At 54.2% G+C, this 11949-nt stretch overlaps 1 protein-coding gene across 1 annotated transcript; it reads right to left on the reverse strand.

Annotated features, from left to right (window-relative positions):
- Positions 1-683: 683 nt before the first annotated feature.
- Positions 684-8369, reverse strand: LOC110355980 (SUN domain-containing protein 3-like). The gene is made up of 7 exons (XM_065047086.1): positions 8048-8369; positions 7599-7685; positions 6958-7086; positions 4743-4808; positions 1383-1423; positions 977-1112; positions 684-749 (listed from the first exon to the last, which is right to left on the reverse strand). Exons 1-7 carry the CDS (start codon positions 8237-8239, stop codon positions 684-686), a joined length of 717 nt encoding a protein of 238 aa, XP_064903158.1. The 5' UTR covers positions 8240-8369.
- Positions 8370-11949: the final 3580 nt, after the last annotated feature.

The following is an 11949-nucleotide window of genomic DNA, read 5'->3' on the forward strand; positions in this document are numbered from 1 at the left end:
TGCTTCCTCAGAGCCTGCAGAGACAGGGCAGGTCTCGTAGTGCACCTCACCCCATCGCCCTTCGAAAACTACTCTGCACTGCAGGGCCCATGAAATGTCTCTCCGTGATCCCATGGCTCAGCACCCCCCACCACTCTCACCCGCTCCGCAAAGGCGCCTTCAGAGAGAGATGGGATGTGGCAGGGGGGCCGCCAAGGACCAGCTCCCTCGGCAAAATGCAGCCCAGGGTGCTGGGCAGGTCACAGAAGCTGGGTTCAGCTCGGTCCCCCTCCTGACGGCAGGGCAGCGCTGCCAGGGAGCAGGGGTCAGGACTGCCATGCAGACCGCAGGGCTGAGTGACACGGCCGGGCTGAAGGGAAGTGCTGTGTGCTTGTTCCGCCTGGAGCTGAACCACAAGTCAGGCTTTCTCCGTGATACCTGCAAGATTGTCGCTGGACCTTTTCCAGAGAAAACGTCCAATGTAGAAAGCCACCAGGTCTTCTTGTCTCGTACAAAATAAGTCTTGGATGTCCTCTGGTTGTCAATGGTGCCACCTGACGTGAAGATGGCGAGAGTTTAGGAGCTGAAGCAGTACATTCGGCTGTATTTCTCAAGGTCGAAAGCAGAGCTGGGCAGACTTTGGGGGAGTGCCACACACCAACCAAGGGCAGCGAGATTCCCTGCCTGCATATCTATTGATCCCATTACCCAGTCAGGTGATAGTTCTCAAGCACCTTTTCCATTGCCGTCTGGGTAAAGTGCAGAATTTCCTGGGAAAAATGAGGGGAATGTAGTCATGGCAGTGAACAGAAAGACTTTCACAGGCTGTTCTACATGAACACTGAGTCCTAGCACAGAGCCAAGGAGTGCCTGTGCATCGGAAACCCCAAGGCAAGACCTGTGGGAAAAGCTGCTCACTTGGAGAGTGCCAGGAGGAAGCAGCAGGAGGGAGCCCAAAAAGGTAGCAAGGTCTCAGATCTACCCCTGGCACCTTTACCTCTCTCTTCTCCTCTTGGACACCGTGTTCTTCCAGGGCCAAAGTCACTGCCTGCAGGATGTTCCTCTTGGCAGCAGACACCTGATCCTCGGTCTCCTTGAGTTGCCGCATCTGCTCCAGCCAGCCCTGGGCTTTCCTGCAGACACAGGAAAGCAGGTCTTGTCCAGCAGCTGCCCAGTCTCTGCAGGCAGGCTCCAAACCCTGTGCAGAGAGGGGCCCGCTGGGCTTGGTCACCCCCGTCTCTGCGCCTTTCCTTCCTCTGCTGTACTGATTGCTCCTTCCAGCACCACAGCTGGCAGACCGCGAAGGTCAGGAGTCCTGGATGCGAGGCAAGGGAGTGTGGGCAGCACGAAGCCAGCTGAGATGGCTCCACAGGGTGCGTGCCTTGGCGAGAAGGTGCTCTTACCTCAGTGACTCCAGCTCCGCTTCAGAAAGCCCACTCTCATCCTGCAAGATAAAGAACAGGGATGGTGGACCTCTGAAGGAGCTTGTTGGCTGACAAAATTGACCCTTTGGAGAGACAGCCATTGCAACAAGCATGAGGAGCACTGCCAGGGCTTCCCAAAGGAGACTCCCCCAGGCAGAGCTGGCAGAAATTCCAGCTGCTTGGATTCCCTTTGGGAGACCCCGACCCCAGGGCTGGGGTCTGTTACAGCCGTGTTCAGCAGAGCATCTTTCAGGTCTCCATCTGACCCCCCAGGCTCTCTGAGAGCCACGCAGGCAGCCAAGGCACCTTCTGCCAAAGTGCTCCGTGCTTCAGCCTGGCACCCTGCAGAGCTCACTCAGGAAGATCCCTCTCCGTGTTGAGCCCCATGCAGGCGCTAAGGAGATTGAAGGACAAGTGGCAGTGCCCCAACACATCCCATGTTCTCCTTTGGCACCGATGGGCATCTGGGACCAGGTGCCCCATCTTCCCAGGCCAGCCAGGAGGGCAGAGCCACGGCCTTGGCAGGTGTTGGCTTTATGCTGCAAGAGACACTTACATTCAGCATTCCATGTCCCGAACCTCGTGAGTCCAAGTAGTAAAAACCAGCAGCTGTGGGTCACGTTGGCAGGAGAGGGTTATTTTCCTCAGGAGCTTGTTCCTCTCCCCAGCACTGATGGGGCCAGTTTTGGTCGGGGATACTTACAAAACACAATTAAAATGCAAAGGGCAAAGAGCCCCAGCACTCTTGTGGCCAACATGGCTGGCACCTCTTCAGGCCCAGCACAGTGGCCACGCAGAAGGAAAATGTTGATCTACTGACGAGATGCAAACAGCGCTTCTCGAGCCGATCACCAGCCGCTCAAAGCACTCTGCTTTGTGCTGCTGCCCACCTCTGAGCGTGGGCTTTTATAGAGGGCAGCGACTATGACCTCACCACAGCCGACTGGTGACGTCCATTGTGACCTCAGAGCGGCTACCCTGGAGGGGGCTGCTGTGCCTTTTTGGAGAGCGGGACCCTGTGGGTTCACCCACACCTGCAGCTCCCAGAGACAAGGGCCCAGCAGAAAATAATCGCTTGCTTAGTTTGGGATCAGGCTCACATAAGAATAAATCCAGAAGAGTCGTCTCTCACCAAAGAGGAGGCAAGGGCACTCAGTGCCAGGAAGGCTCCTTCGACAGTGTTCCAATCTAAGGGAGGGCTCCGTTCACAGACCTCCTGCTCTGACCACTGAAAGGGGGTTTTTTGGTGGGGTCCCCATTTTATGACCTGGTAGGATCTGGCTCTGGTGATTACAAGCCCTACAAAATTATGGCTCGAGTAAAGTGTCAGCTGCCTGGAGACACCACCCCCACCAAAGCCACTATGACACTGGAACTCCTGCAAATACTCTGGGGTTGGATTTGTTAAAGCGAAAGCCTCGATGGATTCAGCAGGAAGGGAATGGAAGGTCATGTCTCCAGCTGTCCTGGTTTCACAAGTCCTCTGATTATATTTTATACATAAGATTGTAATATTCTTTGCAATTCCATCTGAAGTTATTCAAAGACAATTAAATAAATAACACAATTAAATGCCTATCTCTAATCCTATTCTGCATACACTGATGAAGTTATCATCATTCCCTAGCAGAGCTCTACTTAAGGAGTGTCCTGTCAATTAAAATCTGTTGAGAGAAACAGACGAGAAATTGCCGGGATTAGGTTTGCAATTGTTAATGACACCTAATTCCTGGAACTGATCCCACACTTTCTAAATCAAAAGACAAAATGCCCTTTAAATTTTAGGAGCCACAAATCTGTTGCATAAGCACCTCGTATGATAAAGAGGTTGTACAGAATTTATTTGAGGAACGGGCTTATAACCACCTGAAAGACCCTCCACGATCACCTCCCACAATGCAGAAGATCAATAATCAGGTAAGCATCACATAAGTCCTTGAGGGGCAGCACGGAGCAGCCCTGACAAGGGCCATGACTGGCATAATTAAGAGGCAGGAACTGGACTACAAAGGCACCACTCCAAGAAGCCAGGTGCATGTCCATCACTGGAGGATTGCCACGTCTGTCGTCATCATTGTGGGAGCCAAGGGTGGTGATATTTCTCTTTTCCTTTTCCTGCCTATCCTCTTCTTATAAAACTTTCATTAGAAGCCACACCACCCACCATTACGTTCTCCACGTTCAGGTTGCTTCCACGATGAATACAACTCCTCATTGGTTGTTTAGTGTCGTTTCACCTTTTTTTAGTCCAAGGGAATCTCAAAACTGCTACGACCCCAGTGTTACTTGTTCCGCGTTGTAACAGCAGGAAAATAGTTTCCACTACACAGGGAAAGGTCCCTTCCCCACTGGTGGCTCAGGCTGTTAGAAGCTCCCTTGAAGAGCATTTGCAAGGAAGATACACAAGATGAGCTGACACAAAACTTCTTTATTACTCTTCCAAAAGGAGCTGTAGCACCTGCCGGTCATCATCGTGTCCCAGCCTCTTCCCATGCACCTATACTCGGTATACACAGCTGTACTCTGGGTTTCCCCAGTTGCTCTCCACCTGGAATTTGATGTAACGAAAGGTCCTGGGAAGCTCCTTCTGGAAAGAAATGGGGGGAGCTGCCATTACACAGGTGGCAACAGCCACATCACATTGCCAGAGCCCCCTCTGCCTGCTCTCCCCCTGCTGTGGAGCAAATAGCGATCCTCTACGTGGGCTTGGCAGCTCTGAAGGCCCTGTGCCCCAACTTGGGACACACCAGCCCAGACCACGAGGTGCAGACACGCAGCACAGGACCCAGGAGTGGGTTAGGAATCCCAGTGCGGTAATCACAGCTGGGCTGGACAGGCAAGGACAGCCTGGTCCAACTGCCCCTACTAAGGCCAGGCCACCTGGAGCGCAGGACCACAGCCAGGTGGCTTTTGACAGCAGGATCTGCCCAGACGCCCAGCCCCGTGCCGCTTTCTTCCCCTGCATCTCTCAGGAGATGCAGAGTGGTGAGCGGGTGAAGGGCCCCGGGGTGCCTCTCCCACCTGCAACAACGAGGAGCCCAGAGAAGGAGGTTTGAATCCAGCATCTAACTTATTATTTGGTGCTACTTCACCTTGATTTAGCTCAAGGGAATCATGAAACTACTACGGGCCCCTGTGTTACACGCTCCTGGTCGTAACAGCAGGAAAATGTCTTCTCACCAGACAGGGAAAGGTCCCTTCCCCACTGGCAGCTCCACCTGTCAGAAGGTCCCTGGAAGAACATTTGCAATGATGTCACACAAGCAGAGCTGCCATAGAACTTCTGTATTACTCTTCCTAAAGGAGCTGTAGCGCCTGCAGGTGGTCCTAATGTCTCACCCTCTTCCTATACACTTGTACTCGGTACACACAGGTGTACTCTGGGTTTCCCCGGTCTCTCTCCACCTGGAATTTGAAGTACCAGACGGCATCAAAGAGCTCTGAACAGTGATGCAGGTTCCCTATCTGACCATGCCATGATTGCTGTGTGGTGAGGCTAAATCCATGCACGAACCGGCCTTCTGAAGGGAATTCTATGGGCCTGTTAGTCCTGTGCCATCACACTGCTTTGCATTTCCAACCAAGTGAACAGGAAGTTAACCTCTGAATATTCACTCACCACTTTTATTCTTCCCTCCCAACACCCTGTACTTTTTGCTGTGATTTTTAGTTTTGGGAGCAGTGTGTCCATGTTTTTATGTATTGATGCTGGATTAGATCTGAGTTGATGGTTTCTGGGGGCAGGCAGCACAGCAGCAGTGCCTGGCCACGGTTTGAAGAGCACTCTTACAGAACACAGGCTGCAACATGTGCCACACTGTGGGAGGGAAGGTCTACCAAGAACACCAGTTCCCACTTTTTGCTTTCCCCTTCCACTAGGTTAAAGCCTCTCGCCCGTTCCCAGCAACAGGCATAGTCACTCATTACGCCTCCCCCAGGCTTCGGGATGTTGGCAACTGCGGAAGTGTTTGTGAGCCTGAGGAAAGCAAATAAAGAGCTGTGGTGCAAGGCATCAGGAGGGCCTCTGTGGAGCTTAGCAGGTCCTCTGTACTTGGGAGGGCTGTTTGCAAGCTCTGCCTGCAACAAGATCCTTTCCTCAACTCCTCTCTCCTTCTCCGCCTGCCTCCCAGCCCCACCACTGTGGTCGCTTACAAGATCTCTGGTGCTGACAGCACCTACAATCACATACGCACTCGTTCTTTCCCGCCAGCGTTCTGGCAGGCAGGCAGACCTCGCATGTTCCTTGTCCCTGATGCTGGCTCGGTGGCTATGTGGCCAGATTTGGGGTGTCCAGTGTGGGCAGCCAAGGGCTGTAGGGGACTCGCTGCACGTCTGACCCATTCTCTGCCCACCTGGACTGCCTACCCTGCTGAGCGCTTTCAGTGCCTTGGATTTAGTGTAAAGGAGATTTCGGGGATAACTGAAGGAGCACCTTTGGGACAGTTTCCCCAGGCATTATGGACAACTACTGTGGGACGTGACACTGTTGCTCAAGGCACAACACTTGCTCAGAGCACATTGCTCTTTGCCCCTTAGCACTCCTGAATATCCTCCTTGCTGCTCTGATCACAGACAACATAACAGTTGGGTGGATCTAGGACTTAACAAATCCCACTCAGTCACTGTTTTTCAGTCTGTCCTTATATACAGATGAACTTTCAAGCTACTTTAAAAACGTTCCACTGTGCCAATTGGAAACCGTCAGAGACTGAAAAGAATTACACATGAAACATTGTACCAAAACCAGTTCTTCCAGGCTCAGGAGCTGGGACATTGTCAGACTGAAACCTCAACTGCCTAGTAGCAGGAGATGGAACACTCAGGATAAGGAGAACTGCAATTTTCAACACCAACAACAGGCTAAGGAGCAACAGACAAAGGCCTCCAGCCTTTCACTTTATTGGAGCTTTTGAGGGCTGCCGGTTCTCTCCAGGGAATCTTAAATCTTAAATCCAACTGTGAACAGGAACTAATAATGCTGCTAAGCCACTTCTGTAAAAATACAAAGACCAACGGCGCTTGCTCTGGGGAGAGGTGCACTCGCAGAGCACAGGACTGTCCCCATGATGGTCCAAGCAGGGCAAAGGTGCAAGAGCAGAGGGAATATCCCTGTGGTACTCTGCAAGTTGAACGAGAGGAAACGGTGGAGACCGCCCCAGGAAAAGGGGAGGAAGCAGCACAGGCGGGGACAGCAACGCCACCTGCACCGCTAGGAGCACCCAGACTTGCTCTGCAGTTTTCAGGCCTTTATTACCGCTCCCCGGCAGCACGGCCGTCCTCCAGGCCCAGCACACGGCGGGGCTCCCTGCTGCAGAGTTGCACGACGACATCAATAAACTGGTGCCCAAATGTCACCAGCGTTTTTGGATGTGGCTGCAGCAGCTGCACCAGGAGATCTACATCCAGCCTCAAGAAGACCAGGAGAGCCTGCCCAGATCCTTCACTGTGGCTGCCCGTGAAGACAAGTACCCAAAGAGCTGTCCCAGCAAGGAAGATACACACGACAAGCTGCCACAGAACTTTTTTATTGATCGTCCTAAATGATCTGTAGTGCCTGCCGGTCACCATCCTGTCCGGCTCTCTTCCCGTGCACCTGTACTCGGTACACACAGGTGTACTCTGGATTTCCCCAGTTGCTCTCCACCTGGAATTTGATGTACCGGAAGGTCTTGGGAAGCTGCCTCTGGAAAGAAACGGGGGAGCTACCGTTACACAGGTGGCAACAGCCACATCACGTCGCCAGAGCCCCCTCTGCCCGCTCTCCCCCTGCTGAGGACCAAACTGCAGCACTGACCAAGGAGGAGTGAGGGCAACCAGACTCGTCTTGGCCAGGGCCCCGCAGGAGCCCTCTGTGCCTGGAAAGCCAAGGCCTGGCCTCAGAGGCTGCTGAGGGAGCTGTGGAACCCGGAGGCGCTTGGCTGCCCTGTGTGCCGTGGCAGGCGGGGACAGTCCTGCTGAGGGGGAACACGTCTGCCGTCCTCCCTCCCGCCATCACCCTGACGGGGACTGCTTCCCTTCCCGGCCCTGTTCCCACTGCTGCTGTCTCTGTGACGGCCCAAGCAAAAAGAATGGCCTGGCAAAGGTGGGGCAGCTGCCTCGGCCAGCACAACAAAGCACCATTTTCTGCCTCTTGCCCTCTTCCCCACAGACAATGCTGCCTTCTCCCTGGGCATTCTGCCACAGCTCTTGCTGTACCTGCACATGGAACGTCTGAGCAATCATCTTGTTCACGTCATAGGTGAACGTCCCCAGGAGAGTTTCTGCCCCAGCCTCATCCACTCCCTCAAAGACAAGAGACAGAGGGAGCAGGTCAGGCCCAAGCAGGGTGTCAGGAAAAGGGCACGTCGAGGACCAAGCCAGGAACCCCTCCCCACCTCCCTGGGCTAAAAGGGGTACTATACAGAGGTTAGGGTGCCTCTGGGTCAGGCTGCTTTGAGCACGTGCTCCAGGATCCTTGGCCATGAGGCAAACAAGCCCCAGAGGCACAGATCCCCACGTGCCCCCCAGCAGTGCCCAGGGGACGCTGTGCTCTGCAGCAGCCAGACCCAGGGAGATGTCAGAGGAAGGCGCCGTAAGCTGCAGAGCTCTGGAGCAGCTTTTCCCTGGGGCCAGGCACACCTGAGAAGGGCAAGGCAAAGACTTACAAAGACGGCAAAATCTTTTGGGGCATCGCTGACTTCCCCAGAAGTCGACACTGCCTCAGAGATATGCCAGACGCTGAAAGCCGTTGGCCAGACCTCTACGGGCAACCGGATGACCACGTGGCCTTGAGATCCTTGGAAAGCCCAGCAGTTCCCAGGGGCAATACGGTGCTGAAAGTACAAAGCCATGACCATCAGCAGCAAGGCAACCAAGGACCCAACAGAGCTGCCTGTTGGACCAGAAGCAGAGACCTTGCCTGGCCTGTGGGTGGCAATCCTGCTCCTAAATGATTACAAGCCCATGGGCAGCATAGCAATATGGAGGTGTTTCTAGAAAACTTCGGGGCTCCACTGCCTTTCCAGAGCCTGCTCTGCTTCCTCAGAGCCTGCAGAGACAGGGCAGGTCTCGTAGTGCACCTCACCCCATCGCCCTTCGAAAACTACTCTGCACTGCAGGGCCCATGCAATGTCTCTCCCTGCTCCCATGGCTCAGCACCCCCCACCACTCCCACCCGCTCCGCAAAGGCGCCTTCAGAGAGAGATGGGATGTGGCAGGGGGGCTGCCAAGGACCAGCTCCCTCGGCAAAATGCAGCCCAGGGTGCTGGGCAGGTCACAGAAGCTGGGTTCAGCTCGGTCCCCCTCCTGACGGCAGGGCAGCGCTGCCAGGGAGCAGGGGTCAGGACTGCCATGCAGATCGCAGGGCTGAGTGACACGGCCGGGCTGAAGGGAAGTGCTGTGTGCTTGTTCCGCCTGGAGCTGAACCACAAGTCAGGCTTTCTCCGTGATACCTGCAAGATTGTCGCTGGACCTTTTCCAGAGAAAACGTCCAATGTGGAAAGCCACCAGGTCTTCTTGTCTCGTACAAAATAAGTCTTGGATGTCCTCTGGTTGTCAATGGTGCCACCTGACGTGAAGATGGCCAGAGTTTAGGAGCTGAAGCAGTGCATTCGGCTGTATTTCTCAAGGTCGAAAGCAGAGCTGGGCAGACTTTGGGGGAGTGCCACACACCAACCAAGGGCAGCGAGATTCCCTGTCTGCGTACCTATTGATCCCATTGCCCAGTCAGGCATCCGGTGGTAGTTTTCAAGCACCTTTTCCATTGCCGTCTGGGTAAAGTGCAGAATTTCCTGGGAAAAATGAGGGGAATGTAGTCATGGCAGTGAACAGAAAGACTTTCACAGGCTGTTCTACATGAACACTGAGTCCTAGCACAGAGCCAAGGAGTGCCTCTGCATCGGACACCCCAAGGCAAGACCTGTGGGAAAAGCTGCCGACTTGGAGAATGCTAAGAGGAAGCAGCAGGAGGGAGCCCAAAAAGGTAGCAAGGTCTCCGATCTACCCCTGGCACCTTTACCTCTCTCTTCTCCTCTTGGACACCATGTTCTTCCAGGGCCAAAGTCACTGCCTGCAGGATGTTCCTCTTGGCAGCAGACACCTGATCCTCGGTCTCCTTGAGCTGCCGCATCTGCTCCAGCCAGCCCTGGGCTTTCCTGCAGACACAGGAAAGCAGGTCTTGTCCAGCAGCTGCCCAGTCTCTGCAGGCAGGCTCCAAACCCTGTGCAGAGAGGGGCCCGCTGGGCTTGGCCACCCCCGTCTCTCAGCCCCTTTCCTTCCTCTGCTGTACCAATGGCTCCTTCCAGCACCACAGCTGGCAGACCGCGAAGGTCAGGAGTCCTGGATGCGAGGCGAGTGAGTGTGGGCAGCACGAAGCCAGCTGAGATGGCTCCACAGGGTGCGTGCCTTGTCGAGAAGGTGCTCTTACCTCAGTGACTCCAGCTCCGCTTCAGAAAGCCCACTCTCATCCTGCAAGATAAAGAACAGGGATGGTGGACCTCTGAAGAAGCTTGTTGGCTGACAAAATTGACCCTTTGGAGAGACAGCCATTGCAACAAGAATGAGGAGCACTGCCAGGGCTTCCCAAAGGAGACTCCCCCAGGCAGAGCTGGCAGAAATTCCAGCTGCTTGGATTCCCTTTGGGAGACCCCGACCCCAGGGCTGGGGTCTGTAACAGCCGTGTTCAGCAGAGCATATTTCAGGTCTCCATCTGACCCCCAGGCTCTCTGAGAGCCACGCAGGCAGCCAAGGCACCTTCTGCCAAAGTGCTCCGTGCTTCAGCCTGGCACCCTGCAGAGCTCACTCGGGAAGATCCCTCTCCATGTTGAACCCCATGCAGGCGCTAAGGAGATTGAAGGACAAGTGGCAGTGCCCCAACACATCCCATGTTCTCCTTTGGCACCGATGGGCATCTGGGACCAGGTGCCCCATCTTCCCAGGCCAACCAGGAGGGCAGAGCCACGGCCTTGGCAGGTGTTGGCTTTATACTGCAAGAGACACTTACATTCAGCGTTCCATGTCCCGAACCTCGTGAGTCCAAGTAGTAAAAACCAGCAGCTGTGGGTCACGTTGGCAGGAGAGGGTTATTTTCCTCAGGAGCTTGTTCCTCTCCCCAGCACTGATGGGGCCAGTTTTGGTCGGGGATACTTACAAAACACGATTAAAATGCAAAGGGCAAAGAGCCCCAGCACTCTTGTGGCCAACATGGCTGGCACCTCTTCAGGCCCAGCACAGTGGCCACGCAGAAGGAAAATGTTGATCTGCTGACGAGATGCAAACAGCGCTTCTCGAGCCGATCACCAGCCGCTCAAAGCACTCTGCTTTGTGCTGCTGCCCACCTCTGAGCGTGGGCTTTTATAGAGGGCAGCGACTATGACCTCACCACAGCCGACTGGTGACGTCCATTGTGACCTCAGAGGGGCTACCCTGGAGGGGGCTGCTGTGCCTTTTTGGAGAGCGGGACCCTGTGGGTTCACCCACACCTGCAGCTCCCAGAGACAAGGGCCCAGCAGAAAATAATCGCTTGCTTAGTTTGGGATCAGGCTCACATAAGAATAAATCCAGAAGAGTCGTCTCTCACCAAAGAGGAGGCAAGGGCACTCAGTGCCAGGAAGGCTCCTTCGACAGTGTTCCAATCTAAGGGAGGGCTCCGTTCACAGACCTCCTGCTCTGACCACTGAAAGGGGGTCTTTGGTGGGGTCCCCGTTTTATGACCTGGTAGGATCTGGCTCTGGTGATTACAAGCCCTACAAAATCACATATGGGTTAACCAATGTGTTCAGATATTCCAAGCCTCAGCCCGTGCTCGAGTAAAGTGTTGGCTGCCTGTGAACATCACCCCCACCAAAACCACTGTGACACTGGAACTCCTGCAAATATTCTGGGGTTGGATTTGTTAAAGCGAAAGCCTCGATGGATTCAGCAGGAAGGGAATGGAAGTTCATATCTCCAGCTGCCAGGCTTTAATAATTAAACTACCTCAGGTCATCTGTTTATTGTCATCTGGTGGCAATTACAGAAACATGGTGGGACAGTTCACATGACTGGAATGTGGTCATGGATGGCTATGCCCTTTTTAGGAAAGACAGGCCAGCCAGGCGTGGTGGTGGAGTTGCTTTCTATGTGAGAGAGCAACTACAATGTACTAAATTCTGCCCAGGAGTGGATGAGGAGAGAGTTGAGAGTGTACAGGTCAGAATTAAGGAGCAGGCTGGCAGGGGTGATACAGTAGGTGTCTATTACAGACGACCAGATCAGGCTGAGGAAGTTGACGAGGCCTTCTATGGGCAGCTGAGAGTGGCCTCAGAGTCACAGGCCTTGGTTGTTGTGGGGGATTTTAACTTCCCTGATGTTTGCTGGAAGGACCATTCAGCCAGCCAGCCACAGTCCAGGAGATTCCTCCAGTGCATTGATGATAACTTCCTCCTGCAGATGGTGGAGGAGCCGACTAGGAGAGGTGCACCGCTCCAACTAACAAGGATGGTCTGGTTGAAGCAGTAAACGTTGAGGGCTGCCTGGGTTGCAGTGACCACGAGATGGTGGAGTTCAGCATCTTGTGTGGCCGGAACAG

The sequence above is a fragment of the Columba livia genome, chromosome Z (assembly GCF_036013475.1).
Source record: "Columba livia isolate bColLiv1 breed racing homer chromosome Z, bColLiv1.pat.W.v2, whole genome shotgun sequence".
NCBI classification, from domain to species: domain Eukaryota; kingdom Metazoa; phylum Chordata; class Aves; order Columbiformes; family Columbidae; genus Columba; species Columba livia.